At 52.6% G+C, this 15,219-nt stretch overlaps 1 protein-coding gene across 1 annotated transcript in view; it reads left to right on the forward strand.

Moving 5' to 3' along the window:
- Positions 1 to 8,714: 8,714 nt before the first annotated feature.
- Npc1l1 (NPC1 like intracellular cholesterol transporter 1) overlaps positions 8,715 to 15,219 on the forward strand; it is a 19,692-nt gene continuing 13,187 nt past the window's right edge. Inside the window, exons 1-6 of the mRNA XM_004630542.1 lie at positions 8,715 to 8,765; positions 9,250 to 10,778; positions 13,151 to 13,251; positions 13,555 to 13,727; positions 13,925 to 14,053; positions 14,527 to 14,709. Coding sequence (XP_004630599.1) covers positions 8,715 to 8,765; positions 9,250 to 10,778; positions 13,151 to 13,251; positions 13,555 to 13,727; positions 13,925 to 14,053; positions 14,527 to 14,709 — 2,166 coding nt within the window. The remainder of the gene's footprint in view (positions 8,766 to 9,249; positions 10,779 to 13,150; positions 13,252 to 13,554; positions 13,728 to 13,924; positions 14,054 to 14,526; positions 14,710 to 15,219) is intronic.

The raw sequence follows: 15,219 nt of genomic DNA on the forward strand, positions 1-15,219 counted from the left end.
CTATGTAGTCCATGCTGCCCTTGAATTCACGGCAATCCTCCTGCCTCAGCCTCCTGAGTGCTGGGATGATAGACATGTGCTGTCATGCCCAACTTTCCCTGTATTTGAACTGGGTTGTATTTTTATTAATAACTTTCAGGCATTCCTATATCTTCTAGATATTATCTTTTTTTCAGAACTGGGGATTGAACTCAGGACCTTGCTCTTGCCAGGGAAGCACTTATTCTACTGAGCCATCTCCTTGGCCCCCATTATCAATTTCTTATGAGATATATTATTTGCAGATGTTTTTCCTAATTCTGTGGGTTATCTTTTTATTCTCTTAATGGTGTCTTTTAATGCACAAAAGATGTTGATTTTGATGAAAAATTGTTTATCTTTTTCCTTCAATTTCTTGCTTGTGCTTTTGCTTCACAAAAAGCCAAAGCCAAGACCCTGGGGTGGGGGCACGTGCCTGCAGTTACGGCACTCTGGAGGCTGAAGCACGAAGGTCGCAAGTTGAGTCCTGTCCGGACAAATTAGCAAGGCCCTGTGTGAGACATGAGTAAGGCCGGGAGTGCTGGTCCACGCCTGCGTTGCCAGCGCTTGGGAGGCCAGGCAGCAGGATTGGCCTGGAGTTTAAAGCCAGCCTGGGCCTACAGAGTGGATCAAGGTTCAAGGCCAGGCTGAGCTAATTGCAAGTCGCTCTAAAATTTAAAAAAAGAGTAGGGCCAGAGATACGGCTCGGTGGCACAGTCACTGCCTGGCAAGCATGAGGTCCTGAGTTCGATTCCTGGTACAAAAAGGTAGCTCAATGTGAAGGCCCTGGGTTCAGACTGTAGTACTGTAAAAACAAGCAAACAAACAAACCAACAAACAAAACAAAACAAACAGAAGCCAAAATCTCTTGTCATAAGCTTTTCTTCTATGTGTTCTTCCACATGCTTTGCTGCTTTAGCTCTTGCATATGTATTTTATTACATTTGAGTTAATTTTTGGTATAATGTAAGGGTACAACTTCATCTTCTTTGTGTGTGTATCCAGTTTTCCCAACCACACTACGAGAAGGCTGTCCTGGGTCTGTCGGTCTTTATCCTAGTATCATGATGTTTCATCCCATAGCTTCTCAGTGAGGTAAGTGTGTGTGTGTGTGTGTGTGTGTGTGTGCGCGCGTGCAGTACTGGGGATCAAACCCATGGATGCTGTACTATTGAGCTATGTCCTTGGTCCCTTTTATTTATTTTTTACTTTTTGAATCAGGAGCTGTCTTGGTTACTTTCTCATTGCTGAGAAGAAACACCCATGCTCCCACATTGAAGGAGAGGTTCATTTTGGCTCACAGGTTGTAGAGATTTCAGGTCACATGTGGCTCCCAGGCAGGGTGGCCTACCCGAGGTGCTTCACAGAGGAGTAACAGTCCATGGCAGGGCAGGCAGGGGCAGGAAGCAGGAAACTTTCCTTTCCCTTTTTATTTCATTCGGGCTACAAACCTATTGGTGAGTGCCACCCATACCCAAGATGGGCCGTCCGATCATCTACACTCAGAACTGTGCTGAACTTATCAGTGGGCTAGTCCAGTTATCATGCACTCATAACCCAACCACCTCCCCAAAGCCCGACCTATAAGTACGTGAGGCTTTGGGGGGAGGCTCTAGTTATAATTCATAACGGGGTCTCATTGAGTTGCCTAGGGGATCTTTGAACTTGGGATCCTCCTGGCTTAGCCTCCCAATGTGCTGGGGCTACAGGCCTGTACCACCATATGCAGCTTGTAGTTATGTTTTGACTTTAGGAAATAGGGCTCTTCCAACTTTTTTTTTTAGATAAGGTCTTTGGCCTCAAACTCATAGCAATGCTCCAGCCTCAGCCTCCCAGGTGCTGGGATGGCCTATTTCATTACTACAGTGAAATCCCTGGGATCGGGTACTTGATAGCAGAGGAAAAAAAAGAGATTTCTTTGTCTCCTTGTTTTGCAGGATGAAATTGGGTGTCATGGTGGGCCACATGGTGGAGTGTGGTGTGGGGGGAGGCAGGAAGCCAGAGATTTGGGTCCATCTTTACAACAAGTTGCTTCTGGGAGAACTCAGAGGTACCACAGTACTCACCTTAATCCCTTCCCAGGGCCACTCCCCTGTGGGCCCAAGGTCCTCCCTCCTGTGGGCCCCTCCTCTCAAGGACTCCCACACAGGAACCTTGGGACCACCCACAAATCAGTTCTTGCTCAGTGCAGAGCAGGTGAGTTAAGGAAGTGTTCTTTCCTCTTCAGTATTTTAGAACCTTTGGAAAGAGTTAATGCTAATTCTTCTATGCCAGGTGTGTTGGTGCATACCTATATTCCCAGCACTCAGGAGGCTGAGGCAGGAGGATCACCATGAGCTTAAGGTCAGCCTGGGCCACATAGTGAGATCCTGTTTCAGAAAGCCAAAACAAACCAACAAAAACCCCACAACTACATTAATTCTTCTGTAAATGTTTAGTAGAATTCCTCAATGAAGCTTTCTGGTCCCGGGCTTTTTTTTTTCAGAAAGATTTTAAATGAATTCTCTGATGTCCTACTGGCTATGGGTCTGCTCAGGCTTTTTGTCTTTCCGCAAGTTCGTTTTACTACTCTAGCGTCTAGCAATCGGTGTGTCCTGATGGCGCCTCGTGAGCGGGCTACGCGGACACGAGCCCCTTTAGGAGAGCCGGGCTGCCGGCTGTGAGAGCCGGGCGGGCCAGTGGGTCAGCAGATATGGGGCTGTAAGAAACTCAGGCCGGAATCCAGGCTTTGGAGAGTCGCTACGGCGTCCTGGAACAAGAGGAGACGACTGTATTTGAACGAATGTGGACTTTTGTGTATCCTTTTTTACTTTTTTTTGTGCTGGAATTGTACTTAGAACCTTGTGCTCTCCAGGCAGGTGCTGTGACCACTCAGCTATCTCCTCGGCCCCAGTGTAGACTTTTGTATGTGCGCAAGGAGATTGTCGCATGTAGGGAAATGGAGGTGGCCGTGCAGGGCAGAGCAGGAGAGCCTCTGAAAATAAGCCCTACTGTGTCTTCGGGAGCAAAGGTTTCAGGGTGACACAGTGGAACCAGCATGCACGATAGCTGGCAAGGAAGGCTGCCCTACTCCCTCTGGGCTGAAGCCACGCTGCTTTCAGACTGAGGCTGTCACCATGGGGTGGGCAAGGTGAGTGACAAGACCATAGCTCCTAGGGGCCGGGGAGATGGCTCAGTGGAATAAGTGCTTTCCTGGCAAGTGCAAGGGCCCTAGTTCAATTCCTGGTTCCACAAAAAAAAAAAAAAAAAAAAAAAAAAAAAAAAAAAAAAAAAAAAAAAAAAAAAACCATAACTCCTGGGCTCCTCGGTAGCTTTCTTTTTTAAAATTGTTATAGTGTTTGCTTGGCTGCTATCAACCTTTGTTTTCTGGAGCTCCTGCAAAGTCGTTCTGACACTTTGACTTTGTTTTCCTTGTTTCTGGCAGTGAAAAGACTTGGGGGCTTCCTCGTTCACCATTTTTCTAATGTCACGCCCACCTAGCATATTATGCAACTTTACTTTTTCCTTTTGTTTGGTACCTCTGGATCACAAGGTGGCTGCTGTAGCTCCAGACATCTCATCTATGTCTCGGCCAGTGAGAAGGCAGGAAGGCTAGAGTACTGTGCTTGCTATATACATCCCTTCAGTGAGGCAATAGGAAATCAGGTCTCACCATCACTGCTGGCTGCACAGGAGGCTCGGAAAACAACCCCATCCCAATCCCTAGGTACAGTCAGTCACCAAAGGCCAGGCTCTGAGGGCAAGGAGGAGGGAGATGTTGCTAGCTGGCTGGTTGCCTCAAGGAGCCGGAAGTTGGGGCTGGAGTTACTGGACACACACCCAGGTCAGTGCCTGGTTTGGGAATGCTGTCTCTTCTGCCTTCGCCCTGGACCCCCCAAACTTTAGAGTGCTGCTGGGGTTCAGGGAAACCAGCCAATGAGCTCTTGTGACAACCCTGAGCCTGTTGATGGGGTCTTTCTGGACAGACTCTGGAAGGTGGCCACTCCAGACTGGCCGTGGAGGGCTGTGGCTCTTGTCCTCTGGGGGCTGCCGAGTGGCCAGTTTCAGGCACGTTCAGTTTTATTCCAGCTAGGAAAGGTTAGCAGTGAGAGAGCAGGCCACGCACCCTGGCACACGCTTGCAAGCCCAGGGCTTGGGAGGCTGAGGCAGCGGGGCCGCCCTGGGTGACATGGGCCAGCCTGAAATATATAGTGAGACCCTATCTCAAAACAACAGGCCGGGGAGATAGCTCAGCAGCGTAAGCGCCCGCCTGGCAAGTGCAAGGTCCGGAATTCAATCCCTGGTACCAAAAACCAAACAACAACAACAACAACAACAACAGATGTCAAGCCTGTGCACTGGTGCACGCCTCAGGCAGGGGATCACACAAGTTCCAGTTCAACCCGGGCCAGGTAATAAAAACCTGTCTCAAAATAAAAACATAAAAAGGGCTGGGGTGCACCTGTGTGATACAGCGCTTGCCTACCACAATTCTCCAAAAATAAAACCTGGCCTTCTATTAACTTTTACTCCAAAAGATGCTAGAGCTTTTCTCAGAGGATCTCCCATTTTGCATGTATAGCCATCTCCTACCCACATACAAAACTCTACGTTTATTCAAATAGTCATCTTCAAGAACATCATCGGAGCTCCCCTAAGCCCCACTTCCGGCCTGAATTTCTTGCAGCTCCATCTCCTGCCCAACCGTTAGCCCCCATCCTTCCTGTCCTGCACCCAGCTCTCCTTGGATGAGCGCTTCTCCTCCCCGCCCCCGAACCAGGGATTGAACTCAGGCCCTCGCACTTGCCAGGGAAGCGCTTATTCCACTGGGCCATCTCCCCGGCCCCTGACTGAGCACCTCTTGTCCACATGGCCTGCTCGGAGTGCGTTGGTGACACAGCCGCCAGTGACTTTGACTCCCAAGAATTCTTCACCAAGCACGACCTCTTGCAGGCTGCGCTTCCCGGAGTTCCTATGACATCAAGTACGAGTCAGGAGTGGCACCAGAAGTGATGGTGGTCCAGAATGAAGGGCCACACAAAAGAGCTGACGCATGGCCGGACTGAGTTGTGAAGATTCCCGTTAGGCGCAGCCACGCCTGTTCATCGCCGAGCGTGCGCAGCGTTCATGTGCTGCGTCTGTACTCTGGCTGTCGGTACTAAGTCCCAAGGTCACCTGTTTCCACAGGCATGTACCTCTCACCCAAAGGCACCTGTTTGGACGTTTACAAACATGTAATTATAATTTATATTATCATTTATCTTAAGTATTTTTTAAAATGAATTATTTCAAATGTTAATATTGCCTATTACTTTATTTATTTTGTTTGTGTGGCTGGCTCAGCCCACCCTGGGGACAGGGCTGGGGTGGCATGTGGTGCTGCGCATTGAATCCTGGTCCCTACGTACTTGCCTACGCTTGCCTAAGCAGGCACTTTAGGCCGCTGAGCTATCTTGCCGGCCTCTATCTTAAGTATTGATGTCAGTATTTATTTATATTTAAGTATATACGAATAGTGTTATTTTATAATCCACTACATTGTCATACATTTAAACATGTACTAAATGCATCCATCTGACTGACTTTTTTTTAAAATGTATTTGGTACAGGGTTTCACTATGCAGCTCTAATTTGAGTGATCCTCCTGTTTTCAGCCTCCCCAGTGCTGGGATCACTCCTGGTTTTCATGGCTGGCTCAGCACACCTGTGGGTGGGGCCAGCATGTGGTGCAGGGGATCGAACCCTGGTCCCCGCGCTTGTCTAAGGAGGCACTTAGTCCACTGAGCTATCTTGCCAGCTTTTTGGGCAATTTTTGAGACAAGATCTTGCTGTGTAGTTCAGGCTGGCCTTGAACTCACTATATCGCCCTGCCTGAGCTTGAACTCAAGGCAATCCTCCTGCCTCAGCCTCCCAATACAGGTGTGCACCATCATGTCCAGCTTGGCTGACAATCTTAAGTTGAACTTATTTTTAAAGTAGAGTTTATAATATGAGCATCCTAAAAAAAATGCTAGGGCTTCTTTTCTGGTGGCGCTTTTTTTCAGGGAAATAAGGTAGTACAAGCAAGCAAGGTCATGGATTTAATCCTAAGTATCACCCTTCCCTCCCCAAATAGAGGCTACTATGGGTTTAAAGCACATGGTTAATATCCACCATTCCTGGATTCAGTCCTCAACGGTGCCCTAGGTGAGCCCCAAATGGGGCATCACTCTGCAGCTGGTATCCTATGGGGTGAGGGCAGAGTGTGGTGAGCCTCAGGCTTGCTGAGTCAGGAGGCTTTTGCCGGGATGTCGCGGTGTGTGTCTGTTGCCGGGGCTGCTCCGCACCCTGAACTGATGATCGCCTGATAGCTCTAGATTAGCCTGAGGGAAGAACTGATGAGCTGCGTAAATGTGTGTTCTGACTCATGATGGCTTGTCTCCGCAAACTTATTTTAAGGAAGCAAATCCCCAAAGGAAAATACCCCATTAGCCACAAGGAAGTAAACCAGAAACTTAAAATAACAGTGAAATACTGGAACGTAGCCCACAGTCAGTGTGAGGAGAGAGAGCACCATAGCTCTGCGGTCAGAATCCAGGATACAGCTGTGACCCAGGCCCTGCAGGCAGTGGAGAGTGTTTGTGAGAAGGCGCTGGGCATGGTGTCGCACACCTGAGAACCCAGCACACAGGAGGCTGAGGCAGGAGGATTGAGAGATTGAGCCTACCCTGGGCACTTTCTTTTTTTTTGCTCCAAATGCTTTCAGGGCAGGTTTGGCTGGCTTGAGTTGTGGGGCTCGAACCACAGCAACCTGAGCCTGACTGCTTTGTTGAAGCAGCCACTTAAAGAGCTGAGCTAAGGGGCAGGCCCCCAACTGAGCTGAGGGGCAGGCCCCCAACTAAGGGGCAGGCCCCCCCCCCACACTTTCATGACTCGGCAAAACTCTGTCTCAGAAATAAAAATTAAAAAGGGCTGGCCTGGGTTCAGTTCTCAGTACTACTAAAAAGAAAAGTAAAATAGAGGAGGGCCAGGGATATAGCTCAGCGGCACAGCACCTGCCTGGCGAGTGCAAGGTCCTGAGTTTGATTCCCAATACAAACAAACAAACAAGCTCAAAACCAGAGGAAAGTAGGATTCAGGGGCACATGTGTCATATGACTGTGGTATGCCACAGGCACAGGCAGCAAGACCTCTGGTGAAAGTTCTTATCTGCTACGCTGGGGGAGACATGCCACTCTTGAGCTCCATGTTTGAGGAGAGACTCCAGGGGACTGCAAGTCTGAGCCTGGCTAATTGTCTGAGCCTGGCTAATTGACTGCAAGTCTAACCCTAGCACTGGGCTGGGCTGGGAATGACTTTCTGTAGCAGGTGCTAGGGCTGGGGCTTCCCTGGCCTCGGCACTTGTGCTCCTTGTGTGTCAGTGACTTCCAGCCTCAGAGCCATTCTGGCTGTGTGTGGCGGGTGCTAGTGCTTCTACGAGTCCCCAGTGGAGGTGGAGAAAGTTATGACATCCTTTCCTTGACCAAGATCCCTAAGCCAGGAGTTAATCTTGTATACAACCTGGTTGGCTTCTTTCTGCACCCTGGCTCTTTACCTGCCTACTCACAGCTGTCACCTGGGGTCACCTCCCAAATAAGCCATTTGTGCTGGGACCCTCTCAGTCTGTTTCTGGAAAGACCAAATGACACTTAGGCCAGAGATAGGCAGACACCTGCCTCACAGGTGCCATTCTAGGGTAAAGGAGGACCAGGGGTAGGGTGGGGGTGGTGCTGGGCTGGGGTCATCCATGCACACAGGACAGCTTGTGGTTTCCCTTCAGCCTCTGGGGTCGCCTGCCCTGGGGCCTGGATGGCCACTCTCGGAGTCACTGGGCCTCTCCTCGCAGCTGTTGCAGCTGTAAGTGGCCTTGCAGTATTATCAGTGGCTGAGCCTTGACAGAAGGGCCAAGGTCCTACCCATCCTGAGATAGTGGGAGCGAAGGGAGAGCCAGGAGATTCTTATCAGGAGAGAGCAGGAGCATGTACCATGTACCTGGGCCTGGGCTGGCACGTCACCACCTAGGTCCCGCTGGCTTTGGCATTGGATGGGGGACACAGGAGGAGGAAGTGAGCAGAAGAGAGACTCTCTTTCCTCTGCCAGGCCTGGAAAGGACTGTTGGTCTACTTCCTGCTTGGAGGGGACTTTCGTCACTGTGTAGCTCCACCCTAATTCTCCCCTTGTTATCTGTCTGATAATATTAATTAGCAACGGTTGCTAAGTATCACAGTATAGAGGGTGTGTCTGAGCCCACAGCTGCCTCTGGTCCCTAGATGGGGTGGTGGGCCAGGGTGGGCATTTGCATCTGCACCCAAGGGTGCAGGCTGCCAGGACCACACTAAGTCCCCAACATGGAAACCCAAAGCCCTCAACACCTGGTCCACCTGTGCTTTGGCCCCAGTGCCAACAGCTGAAGGGGTCTTCAGGGTCTATCCCCAGGGGGCTCAACACTCCAACTCCAGTGGCCCCAGACAGTGTGTGGGAACTGCCGCCCTGTCACAGCAAGGCTCATCAGAGAGGCTATAGATGGGGCAGGCGGCAAGGATGACAGCGGGTGATCATTAACCAGTAGCATTCAGCCCATTGGCTCCAATCTCACCCGATGGGGCTTCACCAGGAAAAGAGGCGTCCTTAACCCACATCCCCATAGCCAACCTTCAGCTGTCTCCTGCTGTCCCTGCCGATCCCACCTCTACTCTGGGATGGCGGTTGGCCTGCGCGGCTGGCTCCCTTGGGCCCTGCTCCTGTGCTCGGTGAGTCTACTGCCTATGGGAGTGTGGAGGGGGGTCCCAGACCGTGGAGACGAGGGTCTCGAGAAGGGTCTCCAGGTCAAGGGGTTGAGGGACACAGGGTCAGGAGTGGCAGCTGGCTAGGTCCTAGCCTGTGGTTAAGGACAAACTGAGCCAAGGAGCGTGGTGGGAGTCCTAGGTGAGTGTCCCCTGGAGCATCCTGGGGCTGTGAGAAGGTTGTTTGGGTCCAAAGCTGTGTTGGGGGAGGGGATCCCCTGAGGCCTGGCTGTGACATGTAGTCAGGACACCCAGGCCAGGACAGTCAGTGTCCTGGTCACCTTCCTCCACATCACCCCTTCCCTTGCAGTCGACCTTCCTAAACCGAGGAAAGTACCTCAGCCCCAGCCTAGGCCTCCCAGAGGCCAGGCCCTTGCCTGGTGTCCTTCTTTCCCCATACCCTGTTCTGTCGCCTGTGCTTGGCCTGTGAGTGACCTTGCTGTATCTGCAGGCCCGGGGGGAGCTGTACACGCCCATCCACCAGGCAGGCTACTGCACCTTCTACGAGGAGTGCGGGAAGAATCCAGAGCTGTCTGGAGGCCTCACGACGCTGTCCAATGTGTCCTGCCTGTCCAACACCCCGGCACGCCTCGTCACAGGCGAGCACCTGGCCCTCCTGCAGCGCGTCTGTCCCCGCCTCTACAATGGCCCGAGCACCACCTACGCTTGCTGCTCCACCAAGCAGCTGGTGGCCCTGGAGCTGAGCATGAGCGTTACCAAGGCCCTCCTCACCCGCTGCCCGGCCTGCTCCGACAACTTCGTCAGCCTGCACTGCCAGAACACCTGTAGTCCCAATCAGAGCCTCTTCATCAATGTAACCCGCGTGGTCCCTCAGGGAGCTGGCGGGCCACCGGCCGTAGTGGCCTACGAGGCTTTCTACCAGCGCAGCTTCGCTGAGAAGGCCTACGAGTCCTGCAGTCGTGTGCGCATCCCTGCGGCTGCCTCGCTGGCCGTTGGCAGCATGTGTGGCGTGTATGGCTCTGCCCTGTGCAATGCTCAGCGCTGGCTCAACTTCCAAGGAGACACCGGGAATGGCCTGGCTCCGCTGGACATCACCTTCCACCTCTGTGATCCCGGCCAGACCCTGACAGATGGCATGCAGCCACTGGATGCAATGATCACACCCTGTAGCGAGGCCCAGGACAACGGCACGGCAGCCTGCTCCTGTCAGGACTGTGCCGCCTCCTGCCCTGTCATCCCCCCTCCCCCCGCCCTGCGCCCCTTCTCCTACATGGGGCGCTTGCCAGGCTGGGCTGTCGTCCTCATCATCTTCTGCTCTGCCTTTGTGCTACTCATCACCATCCTTGCCCGACTCCGTGTGATTGCTAAGAGGAAGAAGGCCAGAAGCCAGGGGCCCCCTGTGGCCCCCAGCCCTTCGAAGAAACGCAGGTGTTCCCCACACATGGTCCTTGGCCGCTTCTTCGAGAGTTGGGGGAGAAGCATGGCCTCGTGGCCACTGACTGTCCTGGCAGTGTCCCTGTTGGTAGTTATGGGCTTGGCATCAGGGCTGACATTTGTGAAAATGGCCACGGAACCTGTGGACCTGTGGTCATCCCCGAAAAGTCAGGCCCGGCAGGAGAAGGAGTTCTACGATGAGCACTTTGGCCCCTTCTTCCGAACCAACCAGGTTTTCCTGACGGCGATTAACCGGTCCAGCTACAGCTACGACTCCCTGCTGCTGGGGCCCAAGAACTTCAGCGGGATCCTGAGCCTGGATCTCTTGCTGGAGCTGCTGGACCTGCAGGAGAGGCTGCGGCACATGCAGGTGTGGTCGCCCGAAGCGCAGCGCTCTGTTTCCCTGCAGGACTTCTGCTACGCACCCCTCAACCCGCACAACACCAGCCTTTCCGACTGCTGCGTCAACAGCTTCCTGCAGTACTTCCAGAACAACCGCACGAGGCTGCTGCTCACTGCCAACCAAACGCTGATGGGCCAGACTGCCCAGGTGGACTGGAGGGACCACTTTCTCTACTGTGCCAAGTGAGTCTTCCCTGGGCCCAAGGAGGAACAGGTGGGGCAGCAGCTATGGTCCTCACCCTGGGCTCAGTTTGCCTGATGGATTCATCTGATTGCACTAGGGCTTGAGCCAGGGCCTCAGCACTGATCCATCCTCATCCTTTTCAGTACTGGAGATTGAAGCTAGAGCTCCACCCTCAGCCATTCATTCATTCATTCATTCATTCATGAGACAAACTCTTGCTGAGCCCCTAAGTTGTCCAGGCCAGGCTCCAGTTTGTGATTCTCCTACCTCAGCCTCCCAGACTGCTAGGATTGTAGGTCTGGGCCACTATGCCTTGCTCCAGCTCATACTGGTGTCTTTACTGGGTTTCTTCTCTTGCTTCTGTGCACTGGTAGCCCAGGAGTGTTTTGGTGTGAACAGGAAGCGGTGCCCTTGAGCTAGAGTAGGGCTGGAGCTGGTCTCAGGTCCCAGGCACCTCCCCCAGGTCTCAGCTAAGCCCTGGTGCTCTCGGGCCTCGGGCCCTGGCTCTGTCCATTCTAGAGGCTGAGAGGATGCTGGGCCAAGCAAGGATAGCGGGAAGGCAGGTGCGGCTGGGGCCCTTGGAGGTGGGTGTAGAGCAGTGGTCTTCAGTGTGGACTGATTGTCCTCGCTTCATGCCTCTGAGCCCAGAGTGTCTGGCCCTCAGAAATGGCAGCTCAGGGAGGGGCTGTTTGTCATCCTGGGGAGGCATTTGTGGTCAGCTGTGTTGTCCTTGTGTGCTATCTTAGTTTGATTTTGCATGCACACAAAGCTTGAGGGGGTCTGATTATACCCATTTCATAGACAGAGAAGCTGAGCCTTGGAAGGGTACCATGAGCTGCTGAAGGTCACAGAACAACCAGCATTCCCAGGAAGAGCTGGTGGCCAACACAATCAGTCACTTGCTCAGAGCCAAAAATACAAATAGAGAACTTTGTCCAGCTAGCTGAGCAGGTGAAGTGTTTTTTCTTGAGTCAGAGGATAGAAATTATAAATCAGCAGGTGCAGCTCTGCTAGAGGCCTGGTGCTCCTGAGTGCTGGGACTATAGGCTTGTGTCTCCACGCCCAGCCTATGTCTGCTTTTTAAGCAACTGTTCTGTCCATAGTACTCATAAGTCCTGAGCAGATTTCAGGATCTTCCAAGGTCACACTACCTAAGAAATAAATACCTTATGAGGGGCTGAGGAGATAGCTCAGTAGAATAAGCGCCTGCCTGGCAAGTGCAGGGTCCTGAGTTCAATCCCTGGTACCAAGAAAAAAGAAAAAAGAAAGAAAAAAAAGAAGAAAGAAAGAAAAAAGAAAAACCTCTTGGAAAGATTTACGGGACCACAGGAAGGAAGTTTCATTTGTGCTGTAGTACAGAGGAATCAAAGCACAAGAGAGAACCCTCCAAAGCCCACCCAAGAAGAGAGGTGGGCATAATGTATAGCAGCTGAAGGCCTGTGATTGGTTCAAATCCAAGCCTGATGATTGGTCCAAGTTCAAGGCTGTGATTGGTCCAAATTTAAGACTGTAAACATTGGTCTACATTGATCTAATCCTGGAGCCTGCCAATTGGTTCAAACTGAATTCTACTGCTTGGTTCAAATTCAAGCTTATTGTGGTCAGGGAGACATCCCCCGGAGCTCCCACTGTGGGCTGACACCCCACAATCTCCAGGAGGATTAGCTGGCTCATTATGGTTTACTGGGGTCAGGGATGGTTATAAGGGGCTCCTGACCCTGCCTGACTTCTGCCACCTGAGGGCAGAAGTGACAGTATAGGATGCAGCAGGAGTCTGGGAGGTGAAAGTCCCATCATGGCAGCCTGGAGAGCAGCCATGAAGCAACTGAGGAGGACACAGAGGCAGGCTGTCCCCAACCCTCCTCAGGGGACTGAGAGGAGCCAAGGGAGGAAGGGGACAGGGAAGGGAGGGGACTGGTGTGACCATTACAGGCTGAGCCCTGAAGCCTTCCCCATCACAGGAGAAGGGGATTGTCAAGTGCTTCCTGTCTGGCTCAGAAGGTTTGGGGCTCTGGTCAGAGGAGGCTGAGGAGCAGCAGAAACCAGGGCCAAAACTACAGCTCAAATCCTGACCAGGGACTTTAGTGATGCCTCTCTGGGAAGCAAATAAGGGCAAGCCTGAGAGGTCTGGCCGTGTGAGGGGACACAGGAAGCCCTTGCCTGGCCCAGAAGAGGCGCTCAGTGTGGCTCCTCCATTTGGGATGTTGGGGCCCACTGAGGGTATGGTTGGAACAGCTATTAGGAAGAGGGCCCACTGCGGCTGGCGATCTGTAGGCATGTCCCCTCCTCTGAGGTGCGCCTGGCACAGGGCAGGTCCTAGGAAGTGAGGCAGGGCCAAAAAAGACCCCTTTCCTCTGTGGTCTCCCTCCAGCTCTCCCCTCACCTTCAAAGATGGCACAACCCTGGCCCTGAGCTGTATGGCTGACTATGGGGCCCCTGTCTTCCCCTTCCTCGCTATTGGGGGGTACAAAGGTAAGCTGGATGGCCACGAAGGGATGTGGGTCAGCAACAGCAGGCAGGGGTGGTGTGGGTGTTCCTGCCGCTGTGCTTGGCCTGGCTATGGGGCTGTGGATGTCCCATCTGGACTCTCGTCTGCCACCCACTCAGCTTCTCATCTGCTTTTGTGCCTGGACTCAAAGGTCTTGCCTCCTGCTAAGAGAGGAAAGTGGGGCAGGAGAAAAGCATGATTGGGATGATTGGCAGGGACCAGCAGGAGGGGAGAGGAAGAGAGGGAGGCAGGGCTGCACCCGAGGGCCTGAGCACTTTTCATGCCAGGGAAGGACTACTCCGAGGCAGAGGCCCTCGTCATGACCTTCTCCCTCAACAACTACCCTGCGGACGATCCCCGGCTCGCTCAGGTCAAGCTCTGGGAAGAGGCCTTCGTACAGGAGCTACAAGCCTTCCAGAAGAGGATGGCTGGCACGTTCCAGGTGGCCTTCATGGCTGAGGTAGGAGCTGCAGGTCCTGGCTCTGTGGCGGCCACCCTAGTGGTCTCTGTGTCTCCATCCTGTCTTGTCCTGAGTGATGAATGCCTACTGAGATAGGGTGTTTGTGATGGGTGTTCCTGGACCCTCACCATGGTCCCCAAAGAGCCACCCAGCCTGGAGACTTATGCGGTCCACTAGGCTGGTCTATGTGTTTGCAGCGCTCTCTGGAGGATGAGATCAACCGTACCACACTCGAGGACCTGCCCATCTTTGCCATCAGCTACCTGGTCATCTTTGTGTATATCTCGCTGGCCCTGGGCAGCTATTCGAAATGCCGCCGAGTGATGGTGAGAGAGGGGGCCCAGATCCCCGGACCTCCCCAAAGGGTGCTATTTCTTCCTTCCTTCTTTCCTTTTTTTTTCTTTTTAAGGGGAATTGAACTCAGGATCTTTTCCTTGCCAAGCAGGTGCTATGTCACTGAGCTGCATCCCCAGGCCAGGATGCTATTTCCTAAGTGTTCTGTGTTGTGAAGAGTTTTATTTCTGCTCGCTAATACGGTCACCTGTGTCCACATACACAGCTGCCATTTACGATGTCTGGTGCTGGTGCAGACAGCAGGTGGACCTGTTCTTTTGGGGATGAGGTGCTGCTGGTGGGCTGGCTATGAGTGGGGCTCAGTGCAGATGCAAGCTCCCTGATGCAGAGGCTGGGTGGTTCCAGCCCTCGAAGGTCCCCAGGGGCCCTGCCGCCCGCTTCCTGGCTGGCCTGGGTGGGTGTGTGGTCTGGAGGCCAGGAAGTGTGCCTACTGCCTACATTGCAGGTGGATTCCAAGGCCACCCTGGGCCTGGGTGGGGTGGTCGTGGTGATCGGATCGGTCATGGCTTCCATGGGCTTCTACTCCTACGTGGGCGTCCCCTCCTCCATGGTCATCCTCCAAGTGGTGCCCTTCCTGGTGCTGGCCGTGGGCGCTGACAACATCTTCATCTTTGTCCTCGAGTACCAGGTGAGAAGGGAGATGGTCTCCACCCCTCCCTGGGCCACCAGGGTTTCCACCCTGGTGATTTAGTGATTTCCTGCGCATCAGCCTACTCTTCTGTGCACCAGCCCTCAGGACTGCACCTCTTGAGATCAGCATGTTGACACATTTATCCCGTGTGTGTGTGTGTGTGTGTGTGTGTGTGTGTGTTTGTATTTTTTAAATTTTTTATTAGTTTTAATGAGAAAGAAATAGCAACGAGACAGTTTCAAAACAGGTTAGTAGGACAGTTACAATAATTAATATATTGCATATTGCTAGGGGCGGGGGAGATGGCTCAATAGAATAAGCGCTTGCCTGGCAAGTGCAAGGCCCTGAGTTCGATCCCTGGTTCCACCAAAAAAAAAAAAAGCACATTATTGTCTTCATAGTAGTTATTCACAGTACAACATGCAGACACGAGCTCTTGTCTAAACGATATTAGTACAAATCTTTCTTCTCATTGAACTAAGAGAAAGTAGCTGTATATCTATCTTA

This window comes from Octodon degus, unplaced genomic scaffold (genome assembly GCF_000260255.1).
Source record: "Octodon degus isolate 3935 unplaced genomic scaffold, OctDeg1.0 scaffold00035, whole genome shotgun sequence".
Lineage (NCBI taxonomy): Eukaryota > Metazoa > Chordata > Mammalia > Rodentia > Octodontidae > Octodon > Octodon degus.